Raw genomic sequence first — 25606 nt, forward strand, 5'->3', positions numbered from 1 at the left:
CTTGGTGAGATTGTCAGGAAATTGGGCAAGTTAGTGCTTCTGTTACTTGGGAAAGTTAAAAATTGAAATTATCAAACCCCGTACTTTGGTATTCCTATGTGTGGCCAAGGTGGCCACATGTGGCTATTGAAGGACTTTGTGTATTCATCACCTGAAGATGTATTGTTTAAAAGAGCTTCCTTGGAAAACGGATAAAACTGTTAAGACGATGGCCATTGTATACTTGTTGCTGAATGGTACATGAGCACTGCTTTAAAAAAAATAATTAAAAAATCCTACTAAGTTAAGTTTCTTACGATCATGTAAAAGCTCACTGTAGGAGAGAAAGAGGCTTTTCTCTTGTCTGGAAACTAAAATGATTTAGTGCTTGATGGGTCTTTTGGGCTTTGAAAACATAGCTGAAGCTTTCATTCTGCTAATATTCTTTGAAGTTTTGTTGGTCAAACAAACCTTTCTCTTCTTGTGAAGAACGGAAGGAGGCAGCGTGGTAGAGTTTTAACAGTAATACACAGGCTCTTACAAAATCTACTTTCCAGCGTTTGACTTGCCAAAGCCTTGTTACTCTCCTCAGAATGGTATTCAGTCCGTAGCTGGTACTGCTGGCTTTGCTGCCTGTAGCCTCTCTGGGGGCTCTACTTGAGCCAGTATCTGTTTAAAATAGTTTATACATTTATATTTTGACAGAAAAATATTTTTAATGCCCAGCTTCTTTTCTCCTTTTTTTTCCTTTTTTTTTTCCACATTTAAAATGCTGTGTAAGTGCACGTGAGGAGGTGTGTAGTTACACAGTTTACGCGATATATGGCATGTTGGAAAACAGGGAAAATTATAATGCTGTATTATTCTGAAGTATTAGTATGCAATTAGATTGGTAAACTCAGTCTTTGCTTCCTCTAAGAATCACATTGTAGTTCCCCAAAATTCAAGGACGGTAAATTTTGATGCTTTTTTATTTGCCTTGACACATTTTTGAGCAGGAAGGGAAAAGAAGACTTCTTAATTTATTAATGCAGATTAAGGCATTTCATTTGAGTGTTTTCTATTCCTCCAAGCATCAAAGTCTATCTGAATCCTACATTTTGATTCTAAACTAGTCATATCTTTTACTGACAGGGTGTTTGCTGACATGTTTGGGTTTTTTTTTTCCTCTTCTCATAGCTGTCTGGTTTTGTCTATAGGAAGGCTGCAGACCTTTTGTCTTAAAGTAGAAAAACTGAAAAATTCTTGAAATACATACGTATTATGTCTTTTGCCATTTGAAGGGGACCGTGTGTCTTTAAAACCATCAGATGCTTCATAGTCTTTCAGGTTTTCTGCTATATACAACATTGAGAACTTGTGTTTCTGGGAAGGCAGAAGGGGGAAAAATGAAGCTCACTTTACTTGTTTGGCTACATTATTACTACAGTAATTTTTGAAGTATTTAGTGACTTCTGGTAGATTTGCTTAAAAAAATAACTTTTATTTTTATCTTTTAGTCTCCCACAAAAGCTGTATATAATGCTAGACACTGGAACCAGCCAGAATCAGAGGCTCTGCCAGCACCACCGGTTTTGAAAACTCCCAGTGTCCCTGTAAGTAGACGGTTTGTTTCTTCTCAAGTTTAGTAAGTCTCCTTTTGAGATTCACTGATATTTTTTGAAACACAAGTTCTTGATATCTGGTAATGTCACAGTAATTCAGAACGAAATCCACTTTGTGATGTGAGCCACTGGGTATTTGACAGGAAAGAAATTGTCAGTGGAAGTACTCTAGAATGGGATCTTCCCTATCATTTCATTATGCAAATACAAAAAATACTTCAGTCAAGTTATGTTCCCTAGTCTGCTGAAGTTAAACTTTCTAAAAATGGACTCCATTTCATCTGCTCTGAGAACCCCTACCATTAACTTGCTAATACCCATAGAAATCAGCAAGTTGCAGGTCAAAAAGGAAAAACTTAAAAAGAGCTATTTCGTTTATTTTTCCTTTCTAATGGAGTAAAGTATTGTGAATTGCTGACTTGAGTCTTCAGACACTATGAAAGAAACAAAATTTTCTCAATACAGCCAGAAGTGCTAATATGAACATTGGATATAACCATGTCTACCAAAAGTAGACAAGAGGTGAAAATTGTTCTTGAAGTAACTTGTTTTTTCAAAAATCAGTTATTGTTCTGAGGCTTAGGGTAATTGTTTAACTCTTTTGAGACCCTGAGAATTCAGTGTCGGGCTTATATACGTGTAAAAGTTGTTACTGGTCATTCTAAGAGAGCATTGTACATTGTCAGTGACCTTCATTTCGTTTGGTGCCTTGCTTACAGTTCTTGCCTGAGAACAGAAAATCAGAAAGTAGATGTTTTTGCAGTGAAAAGTCTTCACCTTTTGTTGTTGTCACCAGTTTTACGGGTTTTGAGGGGGTTTTGTTTTTTGTTTTTTAATTCCACGTGTGTGTGTTGTTCTGATACTAATTCCTCTTTGATTTATGGTTGGTTTTGGTTGCATCCTCACAGTATTCTGAACAGCCTTTCTTCAAATTTACCTGCATTGCCTGGAAAATGCAGATGACGGAATAACCATTACCGCTAGTGTTTGAGGAGAGAGCAGAAATTTCAGTCCTGGATTTCTCCTAATCCTCTTTCTCAATTTAAATAATGTGCATTTGAACAGAAGCTTTTATTGCTTACTGAATCTTTGTATTGATACTGATTTTTGTGGAGCACTCTGATAGCTAACTTAAAGGCAGATTTTGTCTGAGTCTTCTCAGACAGACTCTGAATATATCCTCTTCAGGCTAGGAAAATGTCTGGATGATTCATATGCAGACAAACCATTTTGTCTTCTGCCAAACTTCCACTTTGTAACTGGAACCATCGAAATATTAATTCAGGAATACGGCAGAGGTTTGGCTGAACAAACCAGTTAAGGGAATTCATTTGTATCTGCTCCTCGTGCTACACCTGAAGCTACTTCACTTACTTTTTTTAACCTTGATTTACGTGTGTATGATTAAGAGTTACAAGAGAAATGAGCCTTTATCCAAATGTTCAGCAGTAATCCCTGCACTGATGATCCTGCCTCTTTAATTTCAGTAGAAGTTTGTTACCTGAAGATCTGGATAACTTTGTCCTAGATTTACAGTGAGAAACCCATAGTGTGCAAATACTGCTTACGCCAAGTACTCTTTCGTATGGCCTCTCCAAGATCCCTTGGAATTTGCTTTGAAGGGGAAGCCACTAACCAAGACTTGAATGAGATACTTTACTGGATCTCCTCTGTTCACAGACTGATAAGATCAGAGTCCTCGAGTCTGTGCTCTAAACCAGCTCTTCAGGGTGGTTTATTAGCATTTTGCCACCGGAGCCAAAGTGAGCAAATTCTGAAGTGCTGCCAGTGATAGAGGCAGCACGTAAAGAATAATCCATTAATATAGCAGGTTGTTTTGGTTTATATTTTAATTTTGACTGTCAATGCACAAGAAGGGTCTCAAAATATCCCCCGTAGGGAGTTACAATTAGCACATCCTCTATGCCTGTGTATTAATTCTGTATTTTTCAGTCACACTTTAAAAAAAATCTCATTTTTTTTCTATGTAAGGAAACTAAATACATGATGTTACTGAGGGTGAGTAAATGACCACTGACATTGGCACTTGTACATTTAGAATTTGGCATTTGGGGGTCTCTTGCCTGTATGCCTTGTGTTCTGTAGTTTGTCTTCAGATCTGAATTTGTGCCAAAGAAGTAATTTGAAGAGAAGCTGACACTTAAGCTTATAGTAGCCTCAAACTAATACAGAGGAGTAGGTTGAGTTGAGGAGAAACCTGTAATACTTGCCTGAGATGGCTGGAAACTTGTCGGTAGTTATTCTAGACCTAATATCAAGTTCTCTGCTACCTGTTGTAAGTTCAGAATAGGTTTTGCTGTATTTTGTGCTATAATATGTTCCTAAAATCCTAACAACACAAATATGAATAAGGCCAGTGTATGGAGAATAGCATGAATTTCTAAGGAGGTGCTCTGCCTGTTTGAGGCGTGTAGCATACCTCTCTTATTTCTCTGTGCAATTTTTTAAGGTGCTACAAAATTTATATCGGTAGCCTTCTACCTACAGGCAAAGTAGAGTTTGGAGTATCAGGTTGGAGAGGTGGGTTTTGTGATAGCTACCACCTGAGTGCAGTAATTGGGTAGCCTCCAGCAGCCAGGGGTGAAAGCAATAAGCACAGTTTTTCAGTTCAGGCTGTGTTGAGACAGCGGTTGCTCGATGCTGTGCTTGTCTCCAGACCAGTGCACTTCGTGTTGGTTCAGTAGAGCGACCAACTCAGTCAATCCTGGAAGCTCCAGTGGTTTTAAACACTGAACTTGGTTTGTTTACTTACCCTAAAGCTTAAGGAACCAGTGTAAAGGATTTTTTTTTTTTCCTGTCTTTTTTTAGTTTCAGAATCCCACTGGAGCTTTCCTGACTACTTAGAACTGGTTTTTGAATTTAAAAATGCATATAATTTCTGACCTTTTTTTTTTTTAAGAGTAGGTACTTTATCATGCAGCTTAGGTACCTCTTGGTAGTGTAAGGCAAGGACTGAATAGTCCCAAAATGTGAGTCTGACAATTGCACACCTGTACTGTTTCCTGATGTATTTAGTGTATGTTTACCTGCTCAAAACATCTGCCCATTTTAGCACTTTCTTATTAATAGGTAAGGCTATCTTCAAAGGAGGCAATTCATAAAGATGATGGAGTTTTTAAGGCTCCTGCACCACCTCCCAAAGTGATAAAAACTGTGACAATACCTACTCAGCCCTATCAAGAGATAGTAACTGCATTGAAATGTAGGAAAGAAGACAAAGAAGTAAGTATTCTTAACAAATTTTTAAGATAAAGAATTATTGGTAATCCTAAGTACTGAAGGAACAGTGTCAAAATGAGATCTGGCTTTCCTATTAAAGATAATATTTTTATCTAAATAGTTGAATGGCCTTCATTAACTTCTTAATGTTTCCTTGCACTCAAAACTGAGTAGTTTTTAAACTGTACTTGTTAAGGTTATAATCAATCCCAAGAGCAACTTACCTAGGTCAAAATATTTGTCTCTTCCAGTTATACACTGTTGTTCAGCATGTAAAGCACTTCAATGATGTAGTGGAATTTGGTGAAAATCAAGAGTTCACAGATGATATTGAGTACTTGCTAAGTGGATTGAAGAGCAATCAGCCCCTAAACACACGTTGCCTTAGGTAAGATATCTTCATATAAAACACTGAACTTATATTTAAAAGAGATGCTGAATGAAATATTCATCAATGGAGTGACCATGCTTTAAAACGTTGTTTGGGTAGTTACCTGGCACTTCTGCTATAAAGAATAAAATTTGAAAAGAATCATCAAGATAATGTGTTGTCAGTAATCAAAAGTAGTATGATTAGGGAGATGAAACAGAAAATTGTGCAGTAAGAGACAGCTTCAACACACTTCTTTCCTTGCTATTAATTAAAAAAAAATACTTTTTGATCACTTCTCTTTGTTTAGTGCAATCTTACGTGCAATGTCTTCTGTTTTTAATGCAAAATTCAATTCTAAAATAAGAACCCTAAGACTGGAAAATTTGCTGGCTATAATCTAGAACTAATGTAATATTGAGGTACTGCTTAACTCCAGCCACCTGGTCTTCATCCTCTGTTGAGAAATAACAGCGCATTCAGGGGAAGAATTGTGGCCTCCATATTAATCGGAAGCTCCCCTAAGTTGTCTTGAACTGTTCATCGCACTCTTAATAGAAGTTACACATTATTGCGATGTTAGTATCAAAAATATTAGGCTTGTTTTGAAAAAGTTTAAGACTTAATATTGGTGTCCATTGCCTGGACACAAAAGTGATTAGAATGATGTTCTGTAACCATGTAATAATTTTTTTATATATATACTTGTAAATTTTCCTTTCTGTTTAGCAAAACTGAAGTGGTAGAGAAGGAAAAACTTGAATCCACAGATACAGGTGATGAGGACACTTTACTTGAGATTTGACTGTGGATGAGAAAAAGCTTTATATGCTTTTAAGAGAGCTATTTTAAAAATTTATTCTTCATGTTCCTCAAAAACTAGCAATGAATATCATTGCTGGAATATAAACACAAATCTGTTGTGCAGTTTGTATGTGCATTATGATAAGAATAAATTAATACCATAATGACAGTTCAGGAGTGTTTTTCATATTGCTTGTATGGCAACCTTCCTAAGATCTTCAACTGACTTTTTTACTTTCCAAATTTATATCATGGAATGTAACTTGTATAAACACCATAAAAATTTTTTCTTTCAGTTAACAAATTAAAAGAAAAGTATTTTTCCAAAGGAAATCAATGTGTAAGGATAGGAATAGACGTAAAAGAATCAGAAACTGGTAGGTAAGCTCTGACTGGTGCTGTTGTGATTGGAGACAGAGACCGCTTGTACTTTAAACACCATACCATAGGAGTCTTTTATAATAAGATTCCTCAGTAGTCATGGAAGGCTCGATTGCAGAATCACTCCTACGTTAGTCCACGTTTATAAGCAGTGTATTTTGAATAGCCTCCATGTTGGGCTGTGCTAGAAACGGCAGACAGCTTGCTAATAAAAGTAGGGGAAGAGTTCCGTTTCTAAAATAGAACTGTTATGCTGATCACTGATTAGACTTAATATATTTGTCGGATTTTTCCTGAAATCTGTAGCATTTCCATCAACCAAAAATGCAGCAATAAATACTAAAAATGTTTGGTTTTGCATTGTAAAAGTATTGTCAGGCATTAAGTGGGACAAATCAATCAATTAGATAACTGTTAGATGGCAATGGACGCTCACATTATTATTTCTGATAATGCCTTGACCCATAACTAGCTCCTCTGTGCCTCTAAATCAGAGCTTTATGCTTAATCCATGAACGTTTCACTTTCAATTTAACTATTTGAAATTATTTCAACTTTTGTTTGAAAGAAGCAAGTTCAGGGTACCCTTTCAAATCCTGTTTTTAGCCAATCTTAAAATAAAGCAGACATAGTTTGGTGCTGGTAAGCAACTCTTGAATAACGAGCTACTCTGCTCACCGATTACAAACTTGCCTTACACAAATTTTAGAAGGAACATCCCAGCAGAGTTTGTCAGGCTTTGAGGTATATGGTTGGTCACGTTTTGTAGACTTGTTTATCTGCCTTTTTTGTAAATGTGTTCATTCTAGTTCTAATCCAGGATTAATTTTCTCTAGTGTAATCAGCTTGGCGACAAAGTGCGCCATGCCCAGCTTCCGAATGCATCTGAGAGCACACGGGATGGTAGCCATGGTTTTCAAAACACTGGATGATTCCCAACACCATCAGGTATGGATACGTTGTCTATTTCATTAAAGTTTAATGACACCGGTCTACTTCCTATAAATTTTGTGTACACGTAATTCAAGGTCAAGCATCCACTGTGCATCTGGCTCCATTTTAGAAATCTGTAGTGAAATTAAAAATAAGAGCACCTGTGTTCCAATGACAAATTCCCCTTCTACTGTTTGGAAATCCTTTTAAAAAATCATTTAAGCTTTTTAAAAAAACTGACTGTGCTTTGGATTACTATTTTGTATCTTCTCTTAAGCTTTTTTAATAGCTTTAATTTTCTTCAAATGCAATACATTTGAAAGGAATCCTTTCTCTTTGTATTAAAGATGGCTCTAAGTGCTCGTCTCCAGACTTGCTTGTATGGGAATTGTTACTTTTTCTGTAGCTGTCGTGGGGCATTTTTCATGTCTTGTGCTTGTCGTCTTGAGCAGTGCTGGAGTTGCAGTTGTAGGATGCCTTGAGTATGTGCAGTGTGCTATGATAAATCTAGGAAAGGTGAATTTTAACTCCTTAAGGTAACATGACCCAAGAGTTAAAAACTAAAGCAGTTTGGGTTTTCCTTACCAACTTCACAAGCTCAGTGCAGCTGTAATGGAAAACGCTTCTTGCAGGTGGTATTGTTTCCCAGTGCTTGGAAATGATGGTTCTGTGGGGTGTCCCCTGAGGGATCCTTACAAAACCTGAACATAGGGCATGTTACTTGAAGTGGGTCATAGATATGTATATCCAGTCAGGTTTATTACTTTTATTTAATAGCTCTAGAAGAACAACATACAACGCAGAAGGAAACTTTGCACCCACAGAAATAGACATTTAAGAGGTTGTATTTGACTGTGGGTGGGGGAGAAAGCTGTAGAGCCTTAAGTAACTAATTTAGAATAATCGCTTATTTTCCATCTCCCTCAAAAATGAGCAATGGCTAACGGTAAAATAAAGGAATCGGGTTCAACATATTCATTATTTTGTGAGCTGTCAGTATAGCGTCAAGTGATACTAGAAATAAATGAAGTATAGTCACGCTGTTCAGGACAGTTGCCACCAGTGAGTTGCAGGAGCTCTGCAGAGGATGGCTACAGTTCCTTGGAAAGTCTACAAGCTTGCTGGGTTTATTTTTGGCCGTCTTTTAACAGTTACCAGTATTCCTTCATTTTCAAAAGAACTAGTGCATACAGTTCAAAAGAAAATTGCATGCTATTATTAGTCTGCAGTAACAAAAAGCGTTGATTATATTCACTATTTTCAGTATATTTGATGAAACGCTCCCTTTTGTCAGAGGGGGGAAAAAAAGTAGTTAATGATTTAATATAGTAACAGTGCATTCTTGGTACAGCGATATGGTATTATAAAATTACTGATTTATCAAACTAATATTAATAAACACTAAAATATATACTCTACCTGCTGACAGTTTATGCTTCAACAGTGACCTTCTCTGTATAAGCTTCCTGTCTCTTCATACTACCCTTTCATTCACTAATTATTTCACTAAAATTTGAACTTGTTCAAAATGAATAGAAATCCCTGCACAAAAACTCAGGGCAAAGTAACTCAAGAATAATAAATCACACTGGGCTTTGCATGGCTCAAATCCATTTAAGATGAAGAAGGATTAGGGAAAAAATACAATTATTTTGTTAATATTTTCTTTTAAAGTATTTTGGAGATGGGAAAACTGCCACAATGACATTGCTAATGGAAACAAATATGAGTATATACTGCATTCATTGTACTGATATAATGGAATAGTCTGAGAAAGTAGAGGACTTCTATGTTTCATAAGAATATAAAATAGCAGTTGCAGAGGTTGGTTTTTTTTTAACCAGCAAGGAAAACAAAATAGCCGGTTATCTTATGGAGCTATGCCCCAAAATGTTTACATGAAAATTTCTTGTCCCACCAAATTTTTCTTGTAGGTTTGTCTTTAAGCTTCAGTTTCGGTTTTTAACTGACTTTGTCTCTTCAGCTGTGCTCTAAAGCTTTTGGAATATTAATTTTTAAAATAAAAACTGTATTTTCTTGATAGCTGTCAGCAGTTAAGTTCAGAAATGTGGTTTTGTAATGTCTTCAGCATGTGAATAATTAAAAAAAAAAAAAGTGCATTAAATGTAGTGCTGAACCCTAGAAAATAACCATCTGTTCCCACAAGCTGGAGTATAAATAGAACAAGCAAGGGAAGACAGGGATGAGAGTGGGTGTAAATGGTCTGCCCTTTCTGAAGTCTATGTTCAACTAGGATGTTTTCCTGAATTCTGTAGAAGTATGGAGTGCATCTCCATAGTTAGATAAGCTGTGCAATTTCTGTCTAGACCAAATTCTATTTATTTTACTTTTTTCTCCTCCCCATATTTGTTTGGAAGCAGAATGTGTTTGAAACATCCTGAGGAATAGAACAGGGGAAAAAAGCCCACCCCAAAACCCAGCTTCACTACTGCAATCGTTAAGGGTGGGATTTTGTGGGTTTGATTGGGTTCTTCAGTTGTTTTGTTTGGGTTTTTTTAGGATATTGATCAAAAATGAGTTGTACTAAATTTTTCCCTCATTCTCAACTTGTAATTCTGTGTATGGTAGGGCATGAGAGAACTTCCAGACAACGTGGTTAACTGGTTTTAATGCTTACAGAAGATCAGAGCCAAATGTAGAGTTGCTGTATTCAAGCTTAAAGCAATTTGCCTATAGGGATGAAGAAAAATGAGTTTTAGAAAACCCATATCGCTGGGATGTAGCTGAAGCAGGTTTGTTCCACATTGTAAGCACCGTGCACATTTGAGGTCCTTACTTTTGCAACTTCACTATTTTTGTGTTGCACATTTGGAGGCGTATTGGCCTGATTGCTTTCTGCAGGTGTGCTGTTGGATGGATACAGGAACCTGGTTCTTGTTACACGTTACCTACTCCAATCCTTTTTGCTTTTCCTGCAGCCTGAAACCTTCTGTATAATATCAGAGTCCACTGCTTGGGTCCCCTCTGATCACATTTAAGTATCATAAAACCCGAGTGGAAGGTGTGAAGGGAAGTGTTGGCAGAGCTTACGTGGAGGGAGAACCATCGCTCTCTGCGTAACGGGGAGTTGGTTGGATTGCAAAGAAGGGAGCCTGGGGCAGGCACGGGCTTGGTACAGAGGCTGACAAAATGAGCATGGTTGCCCTTAACAGACTTTGGAGTATCTGTAAAGCATTTCTGATGCCTTCGTGTTGGCAGCAGAGATTATAAATTCAGCAGTTTCGCTCTAACTGCTGCATTGTTTCTAGTTGGTAGACACTCCTTTGGGGGTTAAGCATTTTTTTTACAGGAAGCTCACCTGGATAATGGTCACTAGAAAATAATTCTACATAGATGTTGCTTTATTAGGACCCCCACTGGCTGAACAACGGTTAGCGGCGTAACTTTTGGTTTCTCTGGAATGCTCTGATGTCCTGTTTCAATAACTGCCATTCTGAAGGAACAGAGCCATCTTCCAGGAACCTGACATTTCTTACCATTTAAACCAGTTGCAAGTAAATCCAGAGTAAACAATTTCTATAAGATGATAAAATTGCAAGGTTTATTGGAGAATGTTAATTGAAATTAAGGGAAAACAACGTATACCTTGTCTATATAGATAAGCTACGTAGATTGCTTTCTGCCTTACATCTGACAAGGCTGGAGTGGTGATACTCACAGCTAAGATTTTTATTTTTTTTTAAACCAACGCCATGTCTCGAGGTTGTATTCATGAAAGGAGACATAGATTTGGAAATTCTTGCTTCTTTCCTTCAGTATTCCAAATGCATCTTTGGTAGTTAGTCAGATTAAAGTCTTTATTCATCTGAGGGTTTCCTTGACTCAGACAGGAAGGAGTTTTAATATACCTTTTGGTAGACTGTCAGCTGCCTAATCCTGTTTTGGAAATGCTGATGCTGCTTTGTATGACCAGGTATGATTATCGCTTGGTTCTAAAATAAACAGAAGCAGCTGATGATCGCTTTGGTCGTTGTCTGAACTCTAAACAAGATGTTAATCTGCTATGACACAGAAATTCTGCTCTTCCCTGTTGAGCTGTACAACATTCACATCCCAGAATTAGTTTGTCTCCATTTTTAATTTACTTTATACAGAAAAAAAATGGAATAGACGCATGCAGCATGTTGACTCTTGAGAGCTGAACTCGTTAAGACACACACACCCACCCCCCGCGTCCCTCCAGCTCTTCTTTCCTCCAGATATCATCAGAGGTTTCTGAAAGTATTGTCCCCAGCACAGCGCAGTTCTCTGTGAACGTTTCTCTTCTTTACCATAAATTGGAGCTCAGCTGGACAGAAGGGTCTCTTGGTGCACGTGCTGTACTTACCAGCACTAGGGACACATAGCTTTGCTCCGATCTCTTCATTGTCATTTGTCCCTTCCTGACAGTCGCCTTCTGCCTTTGCTTTTCTGGATCCTCTTGAAGATGAAATTTAATTCCTTCTTGGGGAAAGATTAAATATTCTGTAGCCAGTAAGAGGTCACTATACACCAATTCTGTGTAAGATAGGGATAGTCAAGATAGTAACATTTACTTGTTAAGGACTGATGGGGATGAGGCATGGGGAAGCTGATTTGTACTCTGGCTATTTCCAAAAAGCAGAATTCCCCTGGAAGATAAATGTGTTTGTGCTGGAAAGGGTTGGGTAAACTATTAACTGAGAGACCTGCTTGGCAGAATCAGAACGTGTGTCACCAGGCTCTTTTCTTTTCTCTTTTTTTTTTTCTTTTTTTGTCTTCTTTTTTTTCCCCCTCTTTTTCCCCCCTTCACCTGCAAACACTGTCCCCATGATGTCTCTATTTGCTGATGCTTTCCCCAGCTTATCCCATCAAACCAGAATGTTCACCTGCCTTGCCATGTACCCTGTGCTTTTTCGCTTTGTTTCCCTGCCATCTGCCTCTTCTGTAGTACAGTGTTACTGGAGTTACTGTTTCTTATTCTGCCTGCAGCACTGAGTCCCTTAAAAGTAGAAACCCCTGCTTTCCTACTAGGGCTTTGTAAATGTATTAAGTGATTTATGTCTCGGTTGTATCGGTTAGGGGAATGCATTAGTGACTTGCTAGAAGTAATCTATGTACAACAGTAAGTACTCATGCAAGTGCTAGCGTAGATTGGGACTTGTCAGGTTTTTTCTCTCATAAATATTCAGCTTGCTTATTAAAAATTGTAAAGGGTCTGCCTAACAAGATTTCTAAATACTAAATCTTTTTTCTTTCTTTCCTCTCCGAACCCAAGAATTTGTCCCTTTGCACAGCAGCTCTAATGTACATCCTGAGCAGAGATCGTTTGAACATGGATTTAGACAGAGCTAGTCTAGATCTGATGATACGGCTTTTGGAATTGGAACAAGATGCTTCTTCTGCCAAGCTGCTGAATGAAAAAGACATGAATAAAATTAAGGAAAAAATTCGAAGATTGTGTGAAACTGTTCACAACAAACATCTTGATCTCGAAAACATCACGGTGGGTATTATGCTTTTATTTGAACGCCTTGGCAGTAGTGGAATGCTTAATAAAATGGAACTTGTAAGCATCATCCTTATTCTCATTTCCCAGCTAAGGATCATGACATTTTATCTAACTTCTGTGTATATATGACTATTCTGCAAGTGTTTTCTTCTTTAAATTTGAAATTTGCTTTCTAAAAGGCTGTTAGTATGATAAAGTTATGATGTTCTTCAGCTGTCACATTCACCATTTGCTCCTGCTAAGGGTAGCTAGTTAAAGGTACCAATTAAAAACAAGTAATGCTTTAAATAACCATGTGTTTAAAGAAGACGTTTAGATTATTTGATTCCTTTTTTTTTTGCCTAAATTTTAACCAATATACATTCACAAACAATAGGGGTCCCTATATGGGAATAAGAGTATTGTGTGTTAAATTGAATATGTGGTGCATGCTCTCCCATTAAAAAAAATTAAAATCTGTCCAGGAGAAACTTATTTCTCGGTGCCCAAAGTGTGGTGGCAGATCTGTTGATTACCATAAATGTGGATGAAGTTTTTTCCTTCCTTTCTCAAACATAATTGTTTTTTATGAATGTGTCTTCAGCTGCAACAGAGGGAACTGGTTTTGTTTAAAAATAAATTTGGCCATGGTTTGATGCTAGCATTAAGCTAGCTTGGAAAAGAAAGGGTAAGTTGCAAGTCTCTTTAAAAGAGTTTATTTAAAGAATTGATGACAGATTGACTAGATGAGTGGTCATAGATGGCAAAAATTAGTAATGTGTTTTTGCTTTCACAATATTTCAGTATAACAGATGTTAGTATGATTTTAATTTTTCAACATCTTGTAATACATTCTTTTAACATTTTAGAAGTTCTTATTAGGTTTTTGCCATTTTCCATGTAAGACGTATACCCAACAGTAGAAGCTTCTGATTTATTGTTTATGAAGTGAGCTTCTTAGCGCTTTATCTCTGCAAGTAATGTTTCAGTTCCTGCCAGAAATCTGCAGTTAAGATTGTATTCTCTCTTAGGTTAGATTAAAGATGATATGCCTTGTTAAGCTGGCGTTTTCTTTTGCAGTTTTTGTGACTTTTTGTTGGTTTAGGAAGGGTTTGGTTTCTTTCCCAAAATTCTGGCTCTGGAACAGGTAGCTGAATTGGTATGAAAAGTCAGTATCCTGTAGCAGTAGAAAGAGTTGAATTTGGGGGGAGGAAGATAATATTGATGATGTAATTCTTAACCTTGGTAATCAGTTTGTGGTGACAAAGCAGAGTTGTTTCAGACTTTCAGTGTTAGGCTTGTTTCCTACAAACCTATGAAACATGCGGGTAGGGGGCTCATAATAATTTTTTGGCCTTTGAAATCTGCAAAGGAAGAATGAATTTGAGATTATTTTCTCCAGTTCCAGCTTACTCGCTGAATTCACATGTAACAATCTCAAGACATTAACACAGAATGAAATTTGTTCTCTTGGTGGTGATCAGCGAGGAATTGGTATAATCAGCATCTTATTTCAGTGCAGTTTTGGCACCGAAGGCAGCTCGCGTAGCTCCCAGTCTGTCAGTGCCAGGATATCTTTTGCACTGTAAAGTGTAAGCCCGGCTCCCTTTATTAAGCGTGGAACAGCTGGTACAGGTTCCTCATTGCTAAAGCATCCAGCCACACAGACCACTGTCTCCTATTTGAGCTTTTCTCATATTCATAATCTGAGCTGGCCTGATGCTTCTTTATGAACTGTAATTCTGTTATGTTTTCTTAGGCACGGGTTTTAAAGGGAGAAGATGTATTAAAAGGGACTCTGTCTTGCGAGGAAGTTGTCCATGAGTAAAGAGTAATATTACCTCAGGCCATCAGTTTCAGCTGCTTGTTTGTTGGGATTTTTTTCTGCTGAGACATCTCTATTTCTTAAAATGTTGAGCTGTTTTGTAAATGTGTGGAATACTGTAGTACCTCGCGGGAAACTGGTTCCCTCCCAGCTGCACCACCTAGAAGCAGAGACTATATAGTGTTTAGAGAATATATGCAAGCCAAATGAGATGATTAGGTTCTCTTCCAATTTCTGATAGTAGCAATGGTAAGTTGAGACAATAACAAACTTCATACATAGAAGATGAAGTTGCTTTCACGTAGATCTCTGTCATGAGATATAATAAGTAATCTCTGGTTTGTACCAGATGACAGGCAGAAAATGCTAACAAAAATGCAAATCTTCCGGGGGTAAAGAGAAGATCTGTGCTTCTTCAGACTCAGACAATACCCACTGAGGAACAGAAGGATTGCAGGAGATGTTTTGATAACTTGAGTTTGTGCCTAACAAGTTACACCTTCGGTTTTTTGAATCTTACGAAGCTGATCAATAGTGCCTGTCTTCCCACAGACTGTTGTTTGTGTGACTGCCTAGAAGTTAGATCGGACTAATTTTTGAGTCCTCAAACACATATTCAAAGGGTTCTATTTTCTAGACTGCTATAAACATGAAAAATATAAACCCAGAAACTGAAGTTCTCTGTGGGTTGAATTTGTTCCAGGTGTTGTTGCTGGCTTAGAACAAGATAGAACCTGACCAGCTTCACCTTCACGTTAGCAAATGGCACTCACCTGTCAGTCGGCACAGCCCCTTAGCTGCTGCCTGGGGCTCGCGCCTCTCTGCTGCACAGTAACAAAACCCTTCAGAAGTTACTTCTCTTTTCAGTTCGTGAAAGAGGTTATTCTGTTTTTCACTCTCAGCATAAGGCTGAAAGCTTAAGGGAACCATGTTTTGAACCTTTAATTGCTATCCTCTATGCGTTTAAAATTAAAACCACAAAATACCTACGTTAGAATCAAATGTGTTCTGGAAGCAGCAGAGCCAGTGTGTCTGGGAGACAGAGAACCAGTGTTCACTCCGGCTTTTCTTGGTTTTTTTCCTGCCTGGCTGATTTGTCCGTTTCCTTCCTCCACCTGTTTCTTTTGATAACAGGAGAAGCAGATGAAAGGAGACTCTTAGGTTTTCCAAGCTATTAATAAAATCAAGAAAAAGTTGAAAATGCAAAGTACCTTTTTATCAGTACCACGTTGTTTCTTTTTTTTTTTTTTTAGATATGCATATTTTTCAATCTGTTCTTGCTCCCTCTGGTGGTTCTTCTACTCAGAACCTATAACTTGGTTGTCATGGTTTTTATATGACGTGTATTTGTATGATTTGATACATTTGCTGCAGCTGCATGTGATGATTTCATTAATTGTGGAACCTGACTCTTTCAGACCGGGCATTTGGCAATGGAGACGTTACTGTCCCTCACCTCAAAGCGAGCTGGGGACTGGTTTAAAGAAGAACTGCGACTTCTGGGTGGTCTTGATCATATTGTAGATAAAGGTATATTGGAGACGCTGCTTTGACAGTGTGAAAAATCAGTGAATCTTACTAAGATGTTTGTTTTTCTTAATGTTCATTTTCTGTGGTTAAAAAGAGAGATGTTATATATTTTTCTCAGCAGTGTTAAAGTGCACAATTCGATATCAAGTCCCTGGGAAATATTAATGGCTTTAATCTGTTGCATGTGGGGTTGAAAGAAGTTTCAAGGTTTAACAGGATGTGTATAATGTTCCAGATAATGTGTGAGATAAAAAGTGGTTTAAGCTTAGACAGAATACAGATTACTGGGTTACATATCTGTGTGTAGCACACAAGTACAGCACCCTGACTCGAGAGTAAAATCTCCTTTACAATCTTCTAGAATTATTTTCAGGCCTGATACATTCAAACTAAACATCCCAGAGGAAGTCAGCCCTTCAAGAAGAAATAATGGAGTTTTTTGTTTCCATATTTTTTTTTAAAGACATGCCTTGGTTAGGTTTTTTTGGATCAGCACCTCACAGATAATAAAAGGGACATTTCTAAAATGAATTCTTGAGCTGAATAAAGGTTGGTCTTAAGTAAGCAGCGGGGTGGACAAAGGAAGGATTGAAGAGGTGAAAGCATTCAACTTGCACGTGGTTTCTGACTTGTGAGGTGTGGGGAGCGTGTGCTGTATCTTTTTTTTTTTTTTTTTTCTTCTACAAAACAGTGTGTTACAGTTAAGGAACATAGTCATGTGCTGTGCAGTCTACTCATTGTCAGTAGAAAACAAAATATGCAGATAGGTCATTTGTGACAACAATCACAAGCTTGTAAAGCCAAAATTGTAAGGTTGGGTTTTTTTAATTTACTTGGCGAAATGAAAAGTTGTGGAATGCTGATCGTGCCTTCGTGGTTGCTTCCCAGTAATAGAGTTTTGTAAAGTGTAAGAGAAGGTTGATAGCAACTCTCTGAGTAGCTACTTAGTTTGTACGCTTGTACACTTGAAGACCTCTTACTGACAGTGGAAAACATCTTCTTTTTCTTGTTTAGTTAAAGAATGTGTGGATCACCTAAGCAGCGATGAAGATGAAGAGAAATTGGTTGCTTCGTTATGGGGTGCAGAAAGATGTTTACGGGTCTTAGAAAGTGTGAGTATGAGCAGATGCAATGCATTGCTGAAAACCAAACCTTTTCGGTGTTACATTCTTTCAATATATAGTTTCATAATAACACTATAATGTTGATTATTTTTTATAGACGATAATAAATTTCTGATGTTTCAGTGTTCCTCAAATGTTTGTTTGAAAATTTCTTTTACCATTCTGTACGTATGTACCACATTGCAAGGTTATTTTTGGTATTCTGTGTATTATTTTTATGTATATTTACATACGCGTATATACATACACAGTTGGGACACTGTAGTCTCAGGATACAGATTCAGGGTACTGTTGTGGCAGAACATTCTGCCACGTGGTTTCTGTACTTACCATATCAGGGAAGATGGTCTTATCTTCAGTGACACAGTTTTGTGCGATTAATTACAAGGTGAAAACACCAAGGAAATATTGGACGATGATAAGTAAAAGCTTACACTGGATAATAACCAAGAAATGTGGAACTGACTGTCCTATTTTTAATACCACTTTCTCCTCCCCTTTTTAGGTAACTGTGCATAATCCAGAAAATCAGAGCTATCTGATAGCATACAAAGACTCGCAACTCATAGTCTCCTCAGCTAAGTAAGTTGAAACAAAAAGATGTTTTTGGAGAGCACTGGCCGTGATAGGGCAAAAAATAAATGTGTTATACCAGAAGATTCTAGGAGGGAAATACCCCGTACTTAACACTGCTGCTTGTCATGAAGAATGCTAAAGCTCATTCAGATGAGGGTGTGGGGAACTACCTGAGTGCTACCAAGATGAAGTGCTGCTACTGTTGGTTCTGTAGAAGCTCCAAACTGTGGCTTCAGCTCCTCCTGTACCAAGTTAATGTGAACACAGAAAAGGGCAGTTGGGAAGCTACATTTATTTATTGTGTTTCCATTATGCTTAAGTGTTTACTGAAATGGAGCGTAACGGAATTGACAGTGTAACTAAGAATTAGAATAGTGAAAATCTGTTCTTAGCTATTCTCCCTGGCGCAGATGCTTGTACAAACACCTCTAACCCATTTATCAATGTGGGTGAGGTCTCAGTTGACTGGCAGAGATTGGATCCCTCTTGTACTGCTCTTCATAGGAGAGCAAATTAAGCTGAAAATTTGACTCTGCAGACCTCATTGGGAACATAATTTCACAGTTGTATGTTAGATATTTTGAGTATTTCTTTAAATTAAAAACAAACAAACCAACCCCCACAGTTTACTACGCTGTTTAGAGCAATATATATTTTTGACATTTTTAGTTTTGTTTGTAATTGAAATCAGTGTTGTTGGTTTAACATGAAACTAATGCCATGCAGTAGAATCATGCCTATGGTCCAGTAGTGTTATGAGATTAAGATTCTCCTGCTAGGAAGTCTCGTGTCACTTATTTACTTCTTACAGAATGGAAGTAGCTCTGAGGACAGAACAAGAGCACATTGTTATTCTGACAGCATTATCTAATTGTGCCTTCCCTGTCAGAGGATAGGAGAGGCTGGGTCTGTAGGGAGAAGAGAAACCTTTTGTAAGACCATGTGATGAAGTTGGAAAGAAGAATTAACTTCTGCTCTTGAAATCTCAAGCTGATAAAGCTCGAAGCCACAAAGTCTTTCTGATTTTTGTTTTCACAGTTTCAAGTTGAGCTCATAAAAGAATTTATAGGTGATAAGTTTATTATCTCTCCCTATGGACTGGGCATTGGAAAAATTCTGCATAATCTCTGTATTTGAGGGGTTTTTTTCCTGGTAAAATGAGTATAAGGGAGGAATGTCCTGTATGTTGTTGAGGTAATTTTGTTCTGCATCTTCTCCCTGCAGAGCACTGCAGCATTGTGAGGAGTTAATCCAGCGATATAATCGTGCTGAAGACAGTATCTGTTTACCAGACAATAAGTCTCTGCCTCACCAGAATGTAACTAACCATGTGGGTAAAGCAGTGGAAGACTGTATGAGGGCCATCATTGGTGTCTTGCTCAACCTAACAAACGATAACGGTAAAACAAACAAAAATTTGCATATTCTGTGCTAAAGCATCAAATAATACATTAATATAAACTCTTTTCTGTTACTGATTATATTTTTTCCATGTACAAGGCAATAAAGTAGTTATGTGTGGTAGATGCTTGCTTTACAGTAATTGGTAATTTGTCTTTGCAAATTGGATGAGCAATTGCAAGTATTACGTCTTAAGATGCGTGCTTTGGCCAAGAGAATCCTGTTTATCATTAGGACTAAAAGGTTTTTGTCAGTCTGCTTACAGTTATGAAAATGAATATTTTCAAAACTGAGCCTCTAAACTCTTTTTGTTTACAGAATGGGGTAGTACAAAAACAGGTGAACAAGATGGTCTGATAGGCACAGCTATGAATTGTGTGCTTCAGGTTCCAAAGTTCCTACCTCAAGAACAGAGATTTGATATCCGGGTGCTGGTAAGCTGTTGTACTTGTTACAGTCACATAAAGGGATCTGCCCCCTTCTTGTGTCTTTAACTACTCTGGTTCCAAATTAAGGAGCAGCCTCTCCAGTTTTCATTGACCATATATATCATTTACTTAGTGAGGTACGTAAGATTTCCATAAGGATTTGGTGGTTTTGAGCTCTAAGTGTTTTCCCACCTGTGTTCAGCGGGGGAAAAGTGCACTGCAGATGAACGAAGAAATTTAGCTAAGTAAGTCTGTGAATTATCTAATTTTCAAATGTCTTTTCAACTTTAGAAGTATGGAGGATGTTATTGTTTGGGATAGAGGCTTTGTCAAATTTACCTCAGCTTATGTAAAATGGGTTTGTGTGGCTGAAATAGCAACAGTGAAATTGTGTATGTGAAGGGTTATTAAAGAATATAAGCTGAAATCCATCTTTTAAAACGTTTTTGTGTTCAGAATTGGGAAAACGGAGATTCCTGCATACAAGTTGTAGTATACAGAGATTCGGTTTTGCCTCATATTTCTTGAAATCCTGATCCCTCTGTCTATCAAACTGTGTCATAAAGTTGTATTAATAAGTTACATATCCTCTGAAAGATAAGGTCTAAACAAGACATTTATCTGGATAGATGTTTTTTGATAAATTATCCTTTTTTGATGTGTGTAATCCTCTCTGACTCTCCAATTCTTGCAGGGATTGGGTCTGTTGATCAATCTGGTAGAATACAGTGCTCGGAATAGGCACTGTCTTGTCAATATGGAAACATCGTGTTCTTTTGACTCATTCTGTACGGGAGAAGGAGACGACAGCCTAAAGATAACTGGACAGATTGCTGCTGTTCAGGCTTTAGTGCAGGTGAGAAATGTGGGGTTTCTGTAATAGTTGCCATTTCTTATTATCAGACTCTCAAGGGGGAAGGGAGAACTCGGCAATGAAGATTTGTCAATATGTTTTTTCTGTGTACTATTGTGAGTCACACAGCGTAGTGGGGGACGAGGGGTGCTGCTCCCAACTTCGTACTGTCCGTTACAGAAACAGCTTTCCTGGTAAAAGACAGCGGTATCATTATTGCAGACATCCAAAGGCCGCTCTTGTGCTCCATAAAGCTTTCTTGTTCCTACACGGTTTACTTCTAGTTTTGTTTTAAACCAGCTGTAAAAAACGTAAGCTACTCTTGTCTTACATACTTTGCTTCCAGAGATTATTTTTTTTAAAGTACTATCTTTATGGGAGCTTGCAACTTTAAAAAAAAACACCAAAAACCCAAAACAAAACCAACCCTGCTTTATAAGAGCAGTAAAATATAGATGTAATGAATATGGATGTCAAACAGCATTCTTAAATGCTGTATTGACTATCTTGTTAAAAAAAGGAATCCACCAGTAATTTTGGTGAACGAGTTCCACTATGCAAACTAAAAGAGAAGAATTGAAGGGATTTTTAAGTACAACCTCTTTATTTCAAATGAGATAATTTTATGGACACTTTTAGCAGTTCTTCTGTTTCACTATATGAAATAACTGTCCAACAGCAGACAAAAAAATCAACAATAAAAAAAATATTTAATATCTTAATATACAGCTCTGCAAAGCTGTATTACAAACTGGTGGTTGTATGGTTTGGAAAATATTTCACGAGATATAAGTGCACAATATGAGCTTGCTGGCTCAGTCACATCCTTGTTAAGTCATTTTAAATGACTCTCTCAAATTTTTGCTTTTTTACATATCGGGGGAAAGCTAAGAGAGCAAAGAGAATGAGAATGGGTTGGGAACAGAAACGGCCAGGAAAATATGGCAACTTTTAGTCTTCAAGCTGTGTGTCAAAGAAAACGATTAAACATTTACGGTGCCCAGGAGGAGGCTGCCAACTGGTTCAACACTGGGGAGGGAGGGAGGCCTTTTCTGTAGAGCACAGCGTTAGCGTTGGGATAAATTCCGTTTTCCTTTGAAGAGGCAAAAGCTAGCTTCACGAAAAGTATTGAAGACTGATTGTATTAAGGGATGAGTTGTGAAGGGGAAATAAACTTCCAAGTATTAGTTCAATGTGTTTAGAGTTTCATTTATAATAGAAATTCTCCTGAAATTTTCCCCATTAGCTATTTCTGGAGCGTGAGCGAGCGGCACAGCTGGCCGAGAGCCAGACGGATGAATTGATTAAAGAAGCTCCCACCGCTCAGCACGATAAGAGTGGGGAATGGCAAGAGACCAGTGGGGAGATACAGTGGGTCTCCACAGAAAAGTCAGATAGTACAGAAGAGAAAGATAAGAAGGAAGAAGATGATGAAGAACTTGATCTTAATAAAGGTACGTGGTCTGGTTGTGATGAGCTTGGAAAAGGCCAAGAGCTCTGTGATTGCACAGATTCCCACCTTGTCCTCTGCTTCCCGTCTACGCGCAGTCTCTTGGGCTGATTCCCTCCGCGTATCCCCCGGGTGAAACTGTTGCAGATCGTAAGTAGGAGCAGTTCAGAGCTGAAGCGTGAGAAATGGAAGAAGTTCTCCTTTTTATTTTCTCAATAGTACCTTCTATACATTCTGTTTAAGAAATATTCTGAAAAGGATGACTTTTGGGCCTTTATCTTGTTCTTCTGAAACAGGCCTTGAAAGTTACCTGCCTTCATTTGTTTTCCAGGAAACCGTGACCTGTTCTTGTTTCATGCTACTTTTAGACTAAATTTTTTTCTTCACTCCCTGTTTGCACTTGTGCTTCTTCTGTCCCCATCTCCTTTGTGTCTGAGGAGTTCTCACTCCATTGGTGGTATCTCGTGTACCTGCGTAATGCCTTGATGCGCGGCATCTTTGGTAGTTTGTTCCGGGATTTTGAGTATCTTTAAGCCGAGTTACGTAAATGGAAAATGTATCGGGTTTGAAAGCATCAGTCCTTCTTGTTTAATCTTCTAATAGTAGGTGCGGTGTATTACTTTCTCCAGCCTTGCTTATATCCTTCCTCCTTTTTGTAGCTCCATCAAGCAGCGTCTGCAGCTATTTGTGGTTTGCCAAAAAATGCCGAGTCATTAGCAAAAAGTGCTCTGTTAACCTTAATGCAGTGGACTTCTTCTGGTGGAAGTCTTACTGGCCTTATAGTATCACATGAAACCTATTTGTATTTTTGTGTGTTAAGCATACAGTTTGCACATTGAAATGGTGATTAATAAAACACTATACAATGTAATGAGTTGAAAGTAAATGAACACCATTTTTCTGTTCAAGAACGTGCTGCCGAGTTAGTAAGTGCAGAGTTTGTCTGATTCTTGCCTCTGAAGTCTCGGTCCCAAAAGCTCATTTTGTTTGAGAAAAAGGAATTCTGAAAAGTGATAATGGAAGATCGTATTTGAAGCAGTAAAAGATACCAGCTGCTTGGAGAATACAATACACTCGGTTGTCTCTCTTTACAGCTCTCCAGCACGCTGGGAAGCACATGGAAGACTGCATTGTGGCCTCCTACACAGCATTGCTTCTAGGCTGCCTCTGCCAAGAGAGTCCAGTAAGGGAATAAGTCAATAACTTGCTCTTTAAGTCCAGTACAATTTTTAGAGAACTAATAATTTGAGTATTGAAATGGGTTTATTAAATTATGGTTCAATGTGAGCTAGCACGTTGATGAAGCTACATTGAGATAGATTTGGGTTTTTTTTATTTTTATTTTTTCTGTGGAAAGTTGCCAGAGGCATTCCATCCAAAACAAATTTTCTGATCCGTCAGTATGTTTATCAAAAACAGTTGGAAATGATTATTTAGCCTCTTCTGCCTCTCTCCCCTTTGCTGTTAGTTGTAGCCAACAAATGAAAAAGGGAAGGCAAAAGCAAACTGGCTCGCCTGTTCTATAGTTATAAAAGCTTGCTTTATTTTTCGATAGTTTCAATAAGCAAGTTAACATCAGACTGGTTTATTCTTTTCTGTCAGTCTGCTTGATTTTTTTCCTCCATTGAAATGACATGAAATTGTGTATGTCCGTATCAGTTGAAGATGATTTGCCTCAGACTGGAAATACATAATAGAAGGGTGAAGTCAAAAATACGGAACTCTAATGGCTGAGAACTTCATAAACTCTCTGGTCAAATAAAAGCTTAAATGAAAATGAGGTTCAGAACTGCCTTCGGGCTTGTCTGAATTTACTGTGATGGCAGAAATGGTCTTTAACGTGCTGTTCTGTACTTTTTGTCTGATAAACTTCCATACGAGCTTAGTGTTTGGGCTGGTCCTGACAATCAGTTCAGTTATTCTCAACCGTTCCGATTATAAAGGGAGTTTGTCTCCAAGTCAGGAGAGTCATCTGGTGGGGTTGGCAGTTCCTGAGAGTCTCGTAGCTCCTGGAGAGGTGTGGTGGTGGTAATGATCTCCAACGAAGAAACAAATAAACAACAACAAAAAGATTTTCAGCAATTATTGTTTCCTAGAAACATAAACACCATAAACATAGGAGTATTGCTTCAGAGAGACTGGAATCAGAGAGGTGACAGCAAAAGCCATCTTAGTAATGCCGTGAGTGTGCTTGTGGTACGGCATCTCGCCTGCAGAGTAACGTAGTTCTGTGTCGGAAAAATATTTCCCAAATTAAAATAGCTTGTTTTATTTCTTAGATCAATGTGACTACTGTGAGGGAGTACTTACCTGAAGGAGACTTCTCGATAATGACTGAAATGCTCAAAAAATTTCTCAGTTTTATGAATCTTACTGTAAGTAATATATATTTTTATTTGATGTATGTAGATATTTTTGTAATTGTGTTTTCTGTTAATGGTCCATACATTTTTAGAAGCTTTTAACGTTGTTCAGTTGCACCTTCAGAAGAGCACAGGATGATTTTCTGTATTTAAATACTGAAGACCCGTTTGTCATTATTTTGGTAGTAAATGGATTGAAGCTACTTTCATTCCATTGGATTGTGACTGCTCAGGAAAATAGTTTTGAATCCTCTGCCTGAACCTAATTGCTTTTAGTGCTACGTAATTGTAAATACTAAAATTCTGAAGTGAGCATAGCTCAAGTATTTTGAAGAGGTCTCACAAATGCTTGTTTGTTACTTGTGTTTTCTGTTCCGTTTTGCAGTGTGCTGTTGGAACAACAGGCCAGAAATCTATCTCTAGGGTGATTGAATACTTGGAACACTGCTAGATACTTAACTTCCGCTGCAGGCACTCTAATGCTGGAGCTACCCTTAGACAAAAGAAGTCGTCATGAAAGAAGTCCTTGAAGGATATACCAAGAGCATTCATCTGTGTCATTCGTGTTCGGATTTTTAAGGCTACCTGGTCTCTTAACCATGCATTCAGCGTTTTCTAAAAGACAGTTACTACATCAATCTGCAACTATCAAAAATGAGGGGAAAAAGGTTCTGAGGAAAATAAATAAAGAAACCATGCTGTTTATGATGCAGTGCAGTATTTAAATATTTTTTGGCAGGGTTTACCCTCCCTATCTTTTTTTTTCTTGCTTCGTTCGTGACAAGTTTCAAGGGGAAAAACTTGCTGCTGATAGTGCAACTGCTGTTTACTGTTGAGCCACTGTTTCATGCCAGCCAGGTGCAAAGGCAGCTTTAGCTACTGAGGTATCAAATGTTCTAATAAAGAAGTTCTGGACAGCAGCACCGCTCCTATTTGAGTTTAATTTGCTCTTGCTTTTTTATTACTAGATTATTCCAAAATCATAAAATATAAATTTTTAAATACTTTTGTGATTTTAACTACTGTCTATATTTAAAATTTGTTGGAATCCAAAGAGGCGAGGATTGGATAGTTTATTTTTTATACTGTTTTGATTGAAATTAGGTTGTTGAACTATTTCTCAGTTCTAAAACTGTCATGGCCCACGTACTGTAAACTGACAGACCATATCACTTTGTAGTTCCAAGAAGCGTGCAAACCCATCAACACGTAAAGCCATTTGAGGGTATGTTATCCACAAAAGAAATAGTAACTGTAAAAAGTTGTGCCCTGTTT

At 37.8% G+C, this 25606-nt stretch overlaps 1 protein-coding gene across 2 annotated transcripts in view; it reads left to right on the forward strand.

The window, feature by feature from the left end:
• Positions 1-25606, forward strand: part of WAPL (WAPL cohesin release factor) — a 70603-nt gene extending 44997 nt beyond the window's left edge. For both annotated transcript variants that reach the window (XM_074155116.1, XM_074155117.1), the window contains exons 5-19: positions 1479-1574; positions 4674-4826; positions 5075-5211; positions 7215-7326; positions 12569-12796; positions 16025-16136; positions 17151-17248; positions 17766-17842; positions 19061-19236; positions 19556-19671; positions 20360-20521; positions 21765-21972; positions 23063-23151; positions 24248-24343; positions 24717-25606. In XM_074155116.1, the coding sequence (XP_074011217.1) occupies positions 1479-1574; positions 4674-4826; positions 5075-5211; positions 7215-7326; positions 12569-12796; positions 16025-16136; positions 17151-17248; positions 17766-17842; positions 19061-19236; positions 19556-19671; positions 20360-20521; positions 21765-21972; positions 23063-23151; positions 24248-24343; positions 24717-24782 (1926 nt within the window). In that variant the 3' untranslated portion in view covers positions 24783-25606. The remainder of the gene's footprint in view (positions 1-1478; positions 1575-4673; positions 4827-5074; positions 5212-7214; positions 7327-12568; positions 12797-16024; positions 16137-17150; positions 17249-17765; positions 17843-19060; positions 19237-19555; positions 19672-20359; positions 20522-21764; positions 21973-23062; positions 23152-24247; positions 24344-24716) is intronic.

Source organism: Numenius arquata, chromosome 10 (assembly GCF_964106895.1).
Source record: "Numenius arquata chromosome 10, bNumArq3.hap1.1, whole genome shotgun sequence".
Taxonomy (NCBI): Eukaryota; Metazoa; Chordata; class Aves; order Charadriiformes; family Scolopacidae; genus Numenius; species Numenius arquata.